General features: G+C 35.0%; 2 protein-coding genes across 2 annotated transcripts in view; one reads left to right on the top strand and one right to left on the bottom strand.

Annotated features, from left to right (window-relative positions):
- The window catches only part of LOC125230253 (calmodulin-like), a 129,123-nt gene that overhangs the window by 36,915 nt on the left and 75,435 nt on the right, over positions 1-16,773 (bottom strand). The gene's annotated exons all lie outside the window — the stretch shown is intronic.
- Positions 10,116-16,773, top strand: part of LOC125230255 (troponin C-like) — a 50,208-nt gene continuing 43,550 nt past the window's right edge. Inside the window, exons 1-2 of the mRNA XM_048135361.1 lie at positions 10,116-10,232; positions 10,347-10,380. Of these exons, the coding sequence (XP_047991318.1) occupies positions 10,230-10,232; positions 10,347-10,380 (37 nt within the window). The 5' untranslated portion in view covers positions 10,116-10,229. The remainder of the gene's footprint in view (positions 10,233-10,346; positions 10,381-16,773) is intronic.

Below are 16,773 nucleotides of genomic sequence, written 5' to 3'. Positions count from 1 at the left end.
AAAATTGGTACATAGATTATTGGTAGTCCGAAAATGTTTCTCATACAATTTTACATTATAATGATCATTATTCATAACAATTTTATGTTAATATTAACTATCGTAACTTCGAATGACTTATGTTCATAATGTCATTCATCATAAATACGTTTTATACTAATGTTAATGTTTATATACTTATTGATTATAACGATTGCGAGTAATATAATTAACCATTATATTATTGTTAACAGAACATAAATCACATGTGACAGAGTCCAGTTAGGTGCGACGACGAGCGTAGCGAGGAGGAGCGTGTTAGGTTGACCGTGAACGACTTTTTAATGTAAATTGTATATGTCACTGTAAAAGCTCCAAGCGCGCTTCTATAAATGGCACAAGTTTTTCATAGAACTTCCCCAAAACTTTTTTAATAACTTTATGATGAATGATTTTCTTAAACACAAAATTATGAATGTTATTAAATATTTGTATAGAAGTTATGATTAAAAATTTTCGGACAAATTGTTATTATGAATAGTGATAGTAGTATTATTGATAATAATGAAACAAAATTATGATAAGTAAAATTATGAGAAATGATCATTCGGAGCACAAATCGGTATAAACAATATTTTTTTAACAAATAATTTTATATGAGCCAACATGGACCCATGATTTCCTAATCATAATAACTATTACTAGCAATAATAAATATTCCTAATCATAATAACTATGACTAACTATAACTAGCAGTTTAAAAAAAAGTGATTATGGGTATAGGTACATATTAGGGAAATAAATTATCAGAGCCTAATGAGTAGGTATTATATTCTTTGTATCAGGGTTAAGCAGAACATCATTCATAAGTTGTGTATGAGAAACAATGCCTTAGTACTTAGAAGTAATTTTATTTAATTATAACATAATTTTACGTGAAACTCAACAAAAACATTTTGAAAAGACTAATGGATGTTGCCCGTGTGGTGACGGGTTAAGAATTTCACCACCCCCTTTCTTCCCGTGGGTGTCGTAGAAGGCGACTGTGGGATATGGGTTAAATTGTGGCGTAGGCGAGAGGCTGGCAACCTGTCACTGCAATGTCACAGTTTCGTTTTCTTTCAACCCCTTATTTACCAAGAGTGGCACTGAAACTTGAGTAGTTTCATGTGCTCTGCCTACCCCTCCATGGGACACAGGCGTGATTGTGTGTGTGTATGTGTGTGTGTAATGGATAATATACTTAGCATATGTGAGGAGCGTTTCTATTTCTAATTAGTTACCCAAAAATGATATAAAGTAATATACCTACCTACAGATAGACACTAAATAAACCTAAATGATTTTTTCTATATGAAATCTAAAATATAAACTATGAGTTAGCACAATAATAATGTTTTTTTCAACTTTTAAAACGTCTCATATTATACCGAAAAGTTGAAGCGAAATCCGGCAAAGGTTCTCAATCTCTCGCCAAACAACATCAAGCAATGAGCCCAAAACAAGTTAAAGTTACGCAAACTTCCCCATGTGTCAAACTGTCAGAAGCAGGCGATGTAATTCCCATTTGTTGAACGAATGTGCGCGCAAAATCGTCGTTTCAAGTTTTCATACAATCGTAGGTCTCATTTTCTTATGTATTTTTGATTTTGGATTTTAAAATGACGTCACGGATTCGACATTCGATTATTCGATTCGATTATTAACGACGTTACTAACTTTTCAGTAGGTACACATGGTGCTATTTTATCGCACTAGTGCGAGAAGTGGTTTATTGTAATTATGCCTATGTCGAAACTTCAAAGGGCTATTATATGTACTGAAAAACGTCGTACGTTAAGATTCACACGTGCTCGTGTCGATTTATAACACTTCCTTCGGTCGTGTTTTAATTTATCGCCACTCGTTCCGAAATTCGTCGTTTCCGCATCTGTATCGTAATTTAATATTATGTGCTAGTTCTATGGGCTCTTTGAAATGCACGCTTTCATATTATGGCATTTATGACAACCATTATATTTTTGCACTTTGCAGTGTAACTCAAGTCAAGTAATCAAATGCCTATAGATATTCATAAAAATATTATTAGTCTTATTTCATCTTGTTAAAATAACAAATTCTTTAGCTCTGGTTGACGGTTCGTCTCGACTATGTTGTTATTGGAATAGTACCCGAAACTGAAGTACAGAGTTGCTATGAAAATCAGTCGTGGCAGCTCCGCGAAGTTTGAGGTGTACTTTACATTTTAGCTTTCAATTTAGAATTAATTAAAAGTGATAGTTTGAGATCCGGTGGCCTAACTATATTATAAGAGCGCGCGATTGTAGTCCGGGAGTTGTAGATTCAAACCCCAGTTCGTATTGAAATTTCGGAACAAATAGTAAAAAAATGCCGGTAAACTATTATGTATTTTGACGCATTTACAATTTAGAAATCTTTGCCCAGATGTGGGTCACTAAAATAGTAATTAAAAGAAGTCTCATGTTTTACTTTATACATACCTACACTTCTTTTGATGTTCTTTCGTTTTTTCGATGTTCTAGTCAGGTTTCATTTACCTGGCTGAAACGTCGGGAACAGGTTCAAATAATCATATTTCACCGCGTTTGACCCGTTAGTGACATTAAAACTAAAACTGAAATTAAAACTAAAATTAAAACTAAATTTAAAACTAAAACTAAAATTAAAACTAAAATTAAACTAAAATTAAAACTAAAATTAAAACTAAACTTAAAACTAAAATTAAAACTAAAATTAAAACAAAAACATTAAAACTATTTTAACTAGTAAACGAAATCACAGGCAATTGAAAACAGATCTGCAGTTACACGTTCAAAGGAAAATTTATCGTAATATGAACGTCGTCGTGTTTAAAATGGACGTCAATTTTGTATTCGTTGTGCGTGCCAGCAAACTTAGGAAAAGGAAATACTTTGTCCGATTCAATTCTTCCAGGAGCCAATCTGTATTCGAATATTCTTTGTAAATTCTGGTACAATTTTTGAATCGAAGTTGAGGGGAAATTTTGATGTGAAATTTGAACAAACATCAAAAGTGGACACTTTAAATTATTATTTTTATAGCTACACTGTTGGTGTTGGATATAGCTACCAAGAGCAGACTTAACGATGAATAATGATAAAACTTCTCTAAACAGTGACAGAACTAACGTTATTTGTAATGACAATTAATACACACCAAAGGGATACGATTTTTAAGTAGGTAACCGGATATTCGTGTCATTTACTTATAAATGACCAGTGATCGGAACTCAGAATCAAATTGATCTGAAAATAATTATCTTGGTTTTATTTTAAATTTATGTCAGCTCTAAGGTTTTGTTAAAGTTTTACTCCCATAGTTCCGATCACTGTAAATGACATAAAACTCTTTACTTTAATCTGTCAATTAGGACACTACAAACTAAACTATACGTTCTGACTTTTCAGTGTTGGATAGTCTTTCACTTAGTCAACTATAATATTTCATTATACTTCACTTAACTGAAAAAAAATCAAAAATAGAACTTCATGCAAGCTCTCTCATTTGCGATACCTGGCAAATTTTTCTGCATCTGAAACACATTTTTTTTTATCTGTCGCGTTATCGACCAATCAGAGACGTTTATTACAAACAATTGGTTGCCAGATAATTTGATGTTGATACAACGGTGACGACGCTATTAACATTAATTTTAACTTGAATGATGGTATTTTTCGTCAATTGATGACGAAGATGATGACTAATAGAAAAAGTATTGTATACAATAGTGATATAATTAAGCTTTTCACTCTCGTACATTAGGCCACTCAGCAAGCTTCGTGGTCTAAACATGGTACTCGACTGAAAAGCTTTGTATTATAATATATCACGATTGTATAAAATACTGTTAAAGAAACAATATAAATAAATATCAATATTGAGACAAAGCAGTTGCTTGCAGTTTACAAATTACGCACTAGATCCTGCTCACGTCTCTTAGTTCACCCTGTATAACGCCGTGGCTTGCGTAGGCGACGGTCGCGCGATGGTCGCGCGACGGCGATGCGACGCATACGAAATCAAACCTTATCGATATGGAAGTATGAGACGCGACGGCGACGGTCGCGCGACCGGCGCGCGACCGTCGCCCACGCAAGACACGGCGTAAGGGTGTCTTTCCACCGTTAGGGTTCGACTAAGCTGATTGGTGGATATCAAACACATCCACGTAGCGCATCCCTGGTGGAAAGGCACCCTAAGTGTGGGTACCTTCCGTAAAACCGGAACAGATACTGCACTATCGAGTAATACAGTGCATCCGGATACGGATGTGTCAGACATTTTGATATATGTGCTCTGTTGAAATGGAATTCGCAATATCGCAGCTTAGTGAAACTTTTTGTGATATGATGGGATAAAAACTAACCTCTAGGTATTGGAGTTTTATTGAAAAGTTTTGAAAAATAAACGTGAAGATGAACTTACATATCAATAGTAGAAAATACAATAGAAGATAGAGTGAATACAAAATAACTGTTTTTAGACGCCATCAAATTTAACCACAATACAATATATAAGCAATATTTTAACTATTAATAATATGTTTACAGGGCAGGTCTCGTATAAGTCTCTGCCAGGAAACATAAAACAATGGGATTGGTAACTGTCAAAGGTTTGCATAGATGCCTACCATATTTAATCCGACGCGTGAACTCCTATATGCCTGAAGAGGGGCCTCCAATATCGGCCCAAAAAATTTCGCAGCAGTAGCGATATAATAATGTGAGTACCTACAACCGTAGATTCATTAAATATTTGAATATGTCTCACGAAAGTTTAACGTCTATAACGCCTACCATAGCCTGCCCATGTCTCCAATTTAGTTCTCATATGACGTTTGTACTTGTATTTTAGATTTGACTTAAATAGTTGCCAATAAAATTAATATAGATCACTGGTAAAAAAAATACGCACTTCTATGGATTGATAAGGTAAGCGCCATTTTAATAAACGCCATCTGGAAAAAAATCGACCGGCCAACCACATAGAAAATTCTTGATTATAGAAGCATAATTATCTTGAGTAATGGAAAAAGATTTACATCTTGTCCGTCTCTCAAAAAATCCTCTGTTAGAGATATTATTATCATAAGTCAAAGCGCTGGTAGCCTAGCGGTAAGTGCGTGCGCCTTTAGTTCCGGAGGTCGCGGGTTCGAACCCCGGCTTGCACCAATGAGTTTTTCGGAACTTATGTGTGAAATGTCATTTGATATTTGCCAGTCGCTTTTCGGTGAAGGAAAACATCGCGAGAAAACCGGACTAATTCCGATAAGGTTACCCTTCGGGCTGGAAGGTCAGATGGCAGTCGCTTTCGTAAAACTAGTGCCTACGCCAAATCTTGGGATTAGTTGTCAAAGCGGACCCCAGGCTCCCATGAGCCGTGGCAAATGCCGGGATAATGCAAGGAGGATGGATGGTGGTCCAAGTATGCTACAGTAGAACCCGGTTAAAACGATCACGTTTAATACGATTTCCCGCATATTACGCCATTTTACGCCGGTCCCCACAATTTGACACTTGTTTTCAGACATTTTTTCACGGTTAATACGACTCGCGTCCCCGCTTAATACACCATCTAAAACCACCCACCTTGCATTACTTTACAACTTTATTTATGCGGGTGACAACAATCGGAACTAATTGTACTGTACTAATTACGCGATTCTGGCGACACCGCCACCCGTAAAGATAAATTTGTAATTTGTCGTCCTAACTCAGCGGGTAGTGCGATAGTTAGTACCTACCTACATACACTTCGCTCATTATCACTGCTGCGGTGTTGAGTTTCTGAATTCTTTGTCCCATCTTTGGTTTAGTGATGTCAAAAATAAGAAGAAAAACATTATCGCTCCAAGTAAAAATAACCATATTAAAAGTTTACGACTAAAAATCACAATTTATTCACGTTTAATACGATTTCCCGTATAATACGCTTTTTTGGCTGGGTCCCCTCAGAATCGTTTTAAGCGGGTTCTACTGTATTACAAAACTTTGCCCAACGGAAATCAGCATTGTTCTCAAACATTTTCTAAGTAAATAAATTTGGAATGGATCTGAATAATTGAGCGAACCCGGAAGTTGAATTGTTTGCCTGCTAATGAGTTTTGTCCAATTCGTAATGGTATACGTCAACAGAAGCTCGGAGTAGTAGAATCTTGTATGATTCTTTACATTGACCGGGAGACCGTGATTAACTTTTAGATTTTAGGTCATCTCCTTGTATTTCGATTCAGTTACATCATAGATTATTTAAGAAGATCATACCATCCCATACATATGGTTGAGGTAACTGGTGACCGAAGAGCTGGCGACTTCCTCGCACAACGTATCAGCATTGCGATACAGCGAGGAAATGTCGTTGGTACAATGCCTCAAGGGCCTATTTAAGACATTAGCTAGCTTTTAAGTTTAGTCTTAGTTTCTTATATAATTATGTAAATATGTTCATGTAAATAAAGAGAATTATCCCATACATTAAAATGCGACCGCCTGAGAACGCGCATACACTACACCCCACATAGATGGCGCCACAAAAAAAATGCCTTGTTGCCATCGATTAAGGTTAGTGCGGGCAAGACCAGCATACTTTATTAAAAATAAAGTTTGAGTGGATAAAACTAGACTATTAAAGTAGTCTGGAGTGATCCGCATAGTCCTATGGGCTAGCAAATTTTATATTCTACACAGCTTTTATAATACTTTGGTGAATTAAAGTAAACTTATGTGATTAAAATCACTTTTTTTAAGGCTCGGCGGGTTGACCTTTCCCACGCGCTGAGTATTACGGAAAGACCGTCTAGTGCTCATTGTCGCATAATTTCATATGGAAATAAGTATCAAAATCATGTTCATTGTTATATTCTGTAATAACAGGGAGTAATTTGTTAGATATTAAAACAAATAACGTTGATATTTTCAACATATCAGCATTTTTCTATTTATAAGGCAAGACCGTCATATGTCCCGTAAATGAGGTTGATAACCTTCTTTTTTCAGGTGCAGACAAAAGCAAAGCCGAAACTTAGAATTAAAATTAACCTACAACACTTATTTCCCATAAAGACTAAAAAAGGTGCCTTACTCTTATAGCGTCTTTCCGACTAGGCACAATTTCGAAGTTACATTTATTTCAGACATTAAACAATAAATTGAACGCGCTTTAAGAGCATTAATTGTACTGGACAGGAAGAACGATTATTAAATTAACACGTTACATAGGTACATAATGCACAAATATTAAACTGGTTCTATTTTATTTAAATTTTTATCGTAACCTCGATGGTCGAGTTTGAAACACGAATCAAGTTTTTTGTTAACTAGTGTTCGTCCTAGCGATATCTATTGAAGACCAATGGATTAAGGATGAAAAACTGGTATACCTTCGGAGGTGTAAGAAGTGATAGATATATAAATACAAAAGTTATTCAGTAGACGGTCTTCGCCACACTGACCTTACTTGCAGATTAGCGTGTCACTTTCCAGCCATAAATCTATGTCAAAAGTGACACTTAACGCCATCTACAAGTATAATCGAAAGCTACAAGACAAGACATTTTTTTTGTGGCGCCATCTATGTATGGTGTAGTGTATGCGCGTTCTTAGGCGGTCCCATTTTATGTATGGGATGGTATGATCTTCTTATATTAATCTATAGTTACATGCATAAGAATTAGTTTAATCGATTAGGCCCTATGTACAAGGAGGTGTTTAATAGTTATTTGTTATACAAGGGGGCAAAGTTGTATTTTAACGCCGAGTGTGGAATTGAAAAACGAGCAAGTGAAAGGATTCTATAGTTGAACCACGAGCGAAGCGAGTGGTTCGAGAATAGAATCCTGAACTTGCGAGTTTTTTAACACACGAGAAGTAAAATACATTTGCACCCGAGTGTAACACAAAACTTTTCCCCTCACTATAACGAGGAAACTACAACGCAAAAAATGCGTTTATCACTGCTTCCAGTAGTTCCGCAGGTGGTAAATCATCTTTATTACTAGATTCACCTACTTTTATCAATTTTAAAGCAGTTTTGACTTTATTCAAGGTCAAATTACTTTACGCACTAGTGGATAAAATGCGTTTTTACCCGCTGGTATTAAAGGACAAAACACGTGTTTCCGAGCTAGTGAGGGGAAAACAAAATTACAGCTCCGTGATAATAGGGGACTGTATCCCGATCAATATGTCTAGTGTATTGTTTGATTCTTACGTGAACACTCAACACCTTCCTTCTTTTATTAAGATAAAAATATATATCTTGTATAAGAAGCAAAGGAACAAATGAACTGCTGGAAGATGTGTAATGACGTAACAATTTACAGTGATAGAGAGGTAACATTTTGATGGTATTTCGTCCTTAAGGGCATACCAACTGCGTTGCTAGTTTTTTAAAATAAGAGTACGCTCTTTTTACAATAACAAAATAGACGTTTTTTTGCAATATTGTTACTTAGGTAATAATATAAATGGAAATGTCTGAACACTCCACAAGACAGGCCTAGCCTAGTCAAAGGTAACACACACACATCTTTTATGGCAAATAAACTATTTTTATTTTATTTATTTATTTTTATTTCAGGTTTAACTCTGTAAAGTAAAAGTAGTCCAGTAAAGAAAAAATGTAAAGTAAAAATCCGCAAAGAATTATTGAATTCTGTCTAGAAAAGAATGAATTTAGAAAATACTTAATATCAAATTCAATTTTAGATAACGCAATAGGGATTTAGGTTAATTTACATTCGTACAAATCATGTCAATTCAAATTGTCCGCAAGGCTTAAATAATAATTTCCAAATCCCTCAGGATCCAGCAAAATTATATCCCAAAATATTGTTTGTCCACAGCACGTTAGCGTCTAGGGAAATTAATCCATCAGGCCCTTAATGGCACTCTTGCCGGCCCGGCCTTTTATTAATATTAATTATAAATGTTCTACCATGATTTGGTTTAAATTTCGCTTTTGTCATTAAGGGTTGATTTGGGGACTCGCGTGGAAAAGGTATTTAATGAATTATTATGTAAATATGAGAGTTTCATAATTAGTTTTAGAAACATCAATAGTTGACGACATTGGCGAAATATTAAATTTATTCAGTTTGTTTAATATTTTAAGTGGTAAGGTAGTATTCAAAATACCTACTACCTTGAAATGAGAAGATTGGTACAGTCCAACAACATGGTTATAATATTCAGATTAAACATGTTGTTATTAAATTTTAATAATTAAAAACGATCTGCAGTCTTAAAATATTGAATGTCAAAAATCAAACCACATTCATGTATGAAAGATACTAGTTTAAAAATCGATCGAGTTTCACAGTAAAATGTAATAAAACGTGTGTTAACATTAATTGTACTGGTAGCCAACAATAATAAATTTATGTTTGTAGAAAAAATTTCTTTGTGACTTTTTTCAAGTATTATAGTTAATTAAATATTATCCAATACTGAAAATTATTCCTGCTTCGTAATCAGGGTCAGTACCAGCTAGGCCTCGAAGCCGTTAAATCCTGGTGTAATAAGAAAATGTTAAAAAAAGAGGAAATTACCTCAACAGAGTTTACAAAGCCATCCCCGTGGGATACAATTATTTCCGTCATTCTACACAAAGAAACAAAGTGGTACAATCTGATTACACATAATCCTATTAGGGCTTCTGTCACGCCTTCGTAGTAATGTTATTTATGTGCTTTTATACGGGATTGGTGTTTAATTTGATAAGAGTATTAAAAATAGGCCTTTTATGATATTGTTTCATTCACAAGTTTTTTAGTAGATGACTCTAGTATTTGGTATAGTACGAATAAGAAAGTTCATATCGCGTTATGCAAGGATCACATATCACATTTATGATTGATTTTCTTCATACAAAAAAATATATCTCGTAAACTCTGTGATATTTCTACATTATTCGTTTAATAATTAAAATTATCAGTCAATACAGCACAAATTCTGTACAGTTTTTCTCTTTTTTAAACGCCACAGCATTTTTTATTCGTGTAAATAAAAATATCGACCCCCTAACAAGCTCACATCTTCCAGAAGCCAGTACAACGCATCGTGTAGGTGTTTATTGTGGTCCGTTGTCAGCCAGGTTTTAAATCCCGAACGCTCTCCAAAATCTCCAGTTCTATAACGGACTCAAACGGGCGGGCGTGCTGCGTCGGCATTTGTTTTCGAACGTCGCGCGTTCTAAAATTCAAAATCAAAATGGTGCGTGGAGTTTTTTTTTATTTTCAGCCAGTTATGTTTTTTTCAGTATAAGTTTTTTATTGAAATGGTGGTTTAGTGCAGTTAATTAATGTAGTTTAAAATTATTTTTTACAGCAAACACCACAGCTAGATGATGAACAAATGGGAAGTGAGTATTTTTTTTATGTGTCTGTGTGTGTGTTTTTTTTTCAAGTTATTTTAATAATTAATTTATATTGTATAAATTCATTACTTATAAACTCTGTCAAACAAGTCTGTCAGTAAATAAGAACACAAAAAACTATAGGTGTCATTTTCTCTAGCACCCTAAAGAAAAGGATGTATATAGTTTTCTTTGTTCTTATTTACTGACAGACTTGTTTGACAGAGTATACATACACAACTGTTCCATAAAAAAATACCTACATTGCTTTTTTTATTTTTGATATTATGAACAGGGATTAATGAACACTATTATTAAACTGTTGCAAAAAGTTTTCACTCTGTCCCGCGAATAAGAATCTCTGCTCGTATGCATGAAGATATTATTTTGATGTTTTCCAGTTGCTTTTTAGTCATTCATCCTCCTTGCGTTATACCGGCATTCGCCACGGGAGCCTGGGGTCCGCTTTGACAACTAATCCCAAGATTTGGCGTAGGCACTACTTTTTACGAATCTGACATCTGACCTTCCAACCCCAAGGGTACCTAAACTAGACCTTATTGGAATTAGTCCGGTTTCCTTACGATGTTTTCCTTCAACGAAAAGCGGCTGGCAAATATGAAATGACATTTCGCACATCAATTCCGAAAAACTCATTGGTGCGAGCCAGGGTTCGAACCAGCGACCTTCGGAACGAAAGTCGCAGGTACTTACCGCTAGGCTACCAGCGCTTTTTAGTAAAAAGAATAATTTCAAATCAAGGGTGAACAGGCATCTTCTGGGCGAGCTCACTCCATCGCAGACCACGTCTTTGGCACAGAATACACATTAGTACAAGTCCTTTGGCTGTGTTCAAGAGTATATAAGCCCATTCGTAATAAAAAAAATATAGTTAAGTTTGGTCGGTTTTCTTCATGACTGATCTGTATATATCTATGTTTTTTTAGTTGTTCGCGAACTCGGAAAGTATCTAATACACGGATTTTCATACGGTTTACACATATTAATAGAGTGATGCTTGAGGAAGGTTTTATGCGGCGAACGGGTCACTAGTACATACATACATACATACAATGACGCCTGTATACAATGAAGGGGTAGGCAGAGCACATGAAACTACTCAAGTTTCAGTGCCACTCTTGGCAAATAAGGGGATGAAAGAAAACGAAACTGTTACACTGGAGTGACAGGTTGCTAGCCTCTCGCCTACGCCACAATTTAACCCATATCCCACAGTCGCCTTCTACGACACCCACGGGAAGAAAGGCGGTGGTGAAATTCTTAACCCGTCACCACACGGGTCCCTAGTAAATTCAAAATCTAAGATAGAAACTTCGCAAATAAACAGATTTTATTTGCTGACAATGAATAAATTAAGCATTTCCAAGTTAGGGGATGTTCAAACTAAACATTTTCTATGAACGTGCTTTCTTTAGGCTGATTTACACGACACGATAACGCATTGGATGGGACTTTCATATTAGTATGAATTTTCTGAGATGAACTTTTCGCTTTAGCCGTAATCTGTTAAACAAAGGCCTTTGTGTCTATTGTTCACGGTGGCTAGCTCCCGTTTAAACGGCACGTGCTATAGTCTCAGTGTAGTTAAAAAGCAACTATCATGATAGTAATAAGGTTCAAATCCATAAAAAGCCCTTTCGGAGATAGCACGTTTTGTCATCTTCAAAAAAAGTTACCTGCATACTGCAAACTGTTTAATAAATTTGACCCTTATTGCTATCATGATAGTTGCTTTTTAACTACACTGAGACTTTAGCACGTGATGTGGAAACGGGACCTAGCCGCCGTGAATAATAGAAACAAAGGCCTTTGTTTAACAGATTACGGTAAAAGCGAAACGTTCATCTCAGAAAATTCATACATAACAATGCGGCATTTGATCGGTCAGCTAGATTGGATGTACAGTCAGCCAAAAAAGTGCTTTACCACTTTTCGATTTTATGTGTTTCAAATAGAGTCGAAAAGTGGTAAACCACTTTCTTGGCGGACCGTACCCTCAATAAAAAAGTATTTGAGTTCGCGCGCCACAGCCGTGTACCTAATTAGTACATTCATTACGATACATGTGCGGAAATGAGGAAGTTCGACATGAGTTACGAATTTCCTTTTTGCATGAGTATCGAACGACGTTTTCAGTACATAATTATGGCCCTTTGAAGTTTCGACCTGGGAGCCGATTTTTGAATCTCACTTTCACTAAAACACCGATTGAAAACGGTGACTTTCCTATTATTTTCAGTGACAATTTTCTGAATTCGATCGCGTGAGACTCAAAAATCGGCCCCATGATAAGAAATGTGCTACTTTGCGAACTATAAAATGAAAATGAAAATGAAAATGAAATATTTATTTTTCAAGTAGGCATATAGAGTTCTGATAACCTAACCACAAAATTTAAATCTTGAAAACGCCCCGACATAGTGGACCGATTTTCATGAAACATGGCTAAGAACACTCCCGACTAATTCAGCTTTCTAACAAAAAGATCAAAATTGGTTCATCCGTTCGGGAGCTACGGTGCCACAGACAGACACACACACAGACAGACAAACATACAGACAGACAAACAGACAAAGACACGTCAAACTTATAACACCCCGTCGTTTTTGCGTCGGAGGTTAAAAATGAGCCTTTAGCGATCAAAGCTGCTCATCAAATCAAACCGTCAGTAATCTAAATAGCCTTGCTATAACTTGGTTTAACCTAAATAGTACAGTCAAGTGTAAAAATATGGGTGTACACATCTTACTCAAAAATATGTCCCATAGCACCTTAGTCCGGTGTAATAAGAGCGTAGTACCATATTTTTGAGTCGACTTTTTCGATACTTATTTTTGCACTTGACTGTACACCAATTTACCATGTTAAATTACTCGAAGCCCGGTTTTCACCTGGGACCGAGTTGCGGGATAATTTTACAGTCAATCTTAGTTTTACGCAAACTTCTATTGGCTAGTTTAATCCAGTTTAGCGAGGGAAGTGCTTCACATAATTAATCGCTCGGGTTTTTCTCTGTAACCCCATTTAAGGTTTTTTTTTACCTATTATGCACGTTTTTTAATCGAATATTTTTTTCTATTTTAGATTCTACGTAGGTAGTTTTTTTAACACATTAAATGCCTTGTTCCCCGTTATAAATCGCGTGGTCGAACTTCTCAAAATTAGACATAAGGCGAAATAATTAATAATAATTAAATATTATAGGACATTCTTACACAGATTGACTGAGTCCCACGGTAAGCTCTAAAAGGCTTGTGTTGTGGGTACTCAGGCAACGATATAGGCAAATACTTATATACATAGAAAAAATCCATGACTCAGGAACAAATATCTGTGCTCATCACACAAATAAATGCCCAATGAAATGTAGATTTTTTTAAAGTTTCAATTTAAAGGATTAGACATTCAACACAGTGAATGTCTACGTTGGAAATTTTGCAAGTATATTTAATAAGCGACAAGTTATTTTTTATTTCAGCTATTTTTAGCCTTTTTTACCTAAAAGCACTTGTGTTCACAGCAGACATAATTTAAATTCACGGATTTAAAAATGTCTGCTGTGAACACAAGTGCTAAAATGTGCGTAAAATGTGAAAAGCTTTTCCTCACTGGACTTGAAGGGCTCTGCAAATACCGCAAATAAATTCGGACCAGCAGAAAAGTAAAAAAATCAACCGCGTTCGTATTTTCCACGCTGATTTTATAAAACAAACTGCTACACCAAAACATTTTTGGAAACTAATCCTTGTTAAAAATAAACGTAAATTTTGGTTAGAACTTCTGTTTTTAACCCCCCTACGCAAAAACGACGGAGTGTTATAAGTTTGATGTGTCTGTCTGTCTGTCTGTGTGTGTGTCTGTCTGTGAAATCGTAGCTCCCGAACGGATGAACCGATTTAGATTAAGTTTTTTTTTTGTTTGAAAGCTTAGTTAGTCGGGAGTGTTCGTAGCCATGTTTCATGAAAATCGCGGTCGGGGGTTTTCAAAATTTTAATTTTGTGGTTACGTTATTAATTTGATACATTTTTTAGACGTCACGAATAGGTAATGGCATGCAATTTGAAATGCAATACCGAATTAGATCGATCTTTATGTAGCTAACGAATTTTATGTAGCTATCTTTATACCCACATTTTTGAAAGGTTATATCTAAAGTAAAATATTTAAAAGTTGAAATTGACACTGACACTTCAATAGTAGGTATTAGACATAGACATAGAAAATCTTTATTCAACATCACATGAAAATGTTACAAACAATAAAGAAGTGTTACATTAGGATTTGATAATGTAGAAAACTTAAATCTAGACTAAACATCTAAGAAAATGAGTTATACATATACACGTGAAATTAAAATATTCATGTGCGTTAAATAGGAGCTTGCCTCAGCATAATGTTGCAGCATGTTAACTACAACGCTGGTTTTCAGGCAGACCCTTGATATATTGTCACCTTACAGCTGTTAGTCGAAAACCGGTTGGCTTGAAAATTGTACTGAATGTGGAGTTGTGTGTAACTGATTAAAAGAAAAAGCTTATGAAAAAAATAAAATAAAATAAAAATGGTAAAATGGCATTTAGGAGTAGTGTTCGCAATATATTGTCACAGAATCGGAATACGAGTAGGAAATAAATAAAAAGAAAAGTTTATAAAATGGCATAAAATATTACTTAATTCAAACTCCCGACTTAGCTTAAGCACTCTTTAATGTCATATCAAAACCGTAACAATTCAATAAATCTTAATTAGCCCGTATGAATACAGGTTCATAACACGTGTATATGTAAATTGGCAATCCGTGCGATATCAGACATGTCCGAGCGTGATCCCGCATTTCATTTGTCCAAATAGTTCTTTGATTTGTACTGGGATATAATTATATTTTAATATTGTAATTATTGGATATTACTGTTACGTTTTTTTCGTAAAGTGTTTTTATAGTTTAATTAATTATGTTCTTTTTAAGATTAGATATATTGATCAGTGGACAAAAAAATTAAGGGAATTTGTTTTTATAAAGTGTTTAATGTTTATTAGGGCACAAACGGTACAATTTATCTTATAAAATAATGTTATCAGTTAATACAAAAACCAATGAAGATGCCACAAGATGCTAATGCATTTACGTGTACGAAATCGGAACGAAATAACAACTACATCTAGATAACAAACATTTGAAGTGAAAACCCTTGTTGAAGTAGAGAAATAAGCCCTTTTGAAAATACACTCCGCATATAATTTGCAGATATTAGTGACGTTCCTGTATATTATATTTTTGTTTGAAAAGGGGTCAGGTCACAGATATAGGAAGGATATCCTAATATATGCTTTGAGGGTCAGTTGGTTCTGCTGCGAAACATACCTGAGCAGTTCTCAAAAAGTTTATACATAGCCACGTCAGCACATTTTAATTGATCATATTTTGTTACCAACATGTAGTAATATAAGTCGACTTTCGTGAGATATAAACAGGATAATTGTTATAATTAAGAAAATATAGATACTAGAGAACCTTAATGACGAAATAAAACTTACTAATATCTCAATTCATCAAAAAAATCTTGGTAACAAAATAGGAATAATAAACACAAATTAAACGTTTTCCTTAATTTTTGTAAAAACTTTTTGAGAACTGCTGACTTATAAATTCAATAGACGAACGGCATTTTAAGAGGTCAATTTTATTGTTCACTAAAACTGCATTTATTCCGCCTAAAGCTCTGCCAAATGCACTGAAAATTAAACCGTTCTTTTCATAACACTCTTACACGGCTATAAATTAAAAAAGTTATTTCACAAACCGCTAGTGCAACTTTATTTATGCCCGCTCTAGCCAAAGTCACAGTCGTTGACGCTATGTGGCGACGGAAACGCAGTCTGGCTCTAAGCAGAAAGCGAGGAACGCAGAAGAGCGATAAGGAGAGCTAGCTCGGCGTTTTCCAAATTAAATACCGAATATCGAATTTCACCAGATCTGGACGTGTTTGGGCTCATTCTTCTCAGAATCACGAGCTGATTCGATCCCGACAGTAAAAAATGAGTCCTATTTTTTTTACTTTTACATCATGATTTTAGTATGAACACTATGAACTTACTATACTCCTATTATTAATTAACCGGAATTATTGTAAACAAAAGTGTGGCCGGTGCTATAAAAAATTTGCACCATTCGAGGTATTACAATTGCCGATATTTTACAGGTTTATTAAAAATCTTTACATATTCCATTACACAAATATTGTAATGAAAATAAATGGAAACACTAAACGTTTTGGTATATTTATTGAAATTAAAAAGCCGTTTTTGTCGGGTAGTTTGTTTATTGCACTGGTATTACTGTGGAAATGTACCTGGGCGACAAAGTAGCGGGCCGCTGAA

The sequence above is a fragment of the Leguminivora glycinivorella genome, chromosome 10 (genome assembly GCF_023078275.1).
Source record: "Leguminivora glycinivorella isolate SPB_JAAS2020 chromosome 10, LegGlyc_1.1, whole genome shotgun sequence".
Classification (NCBI taxonomy): domain Eukaryota; kingdom Metazoa; phylum Arthropoda; class Insecta; order Lepidoptera; family Tortricidae; genus Leguminivora; species Leguminivora glycinivorella.
This window is presented reverse-complemented; position numbering and strand designations above follow the sequence as displayed.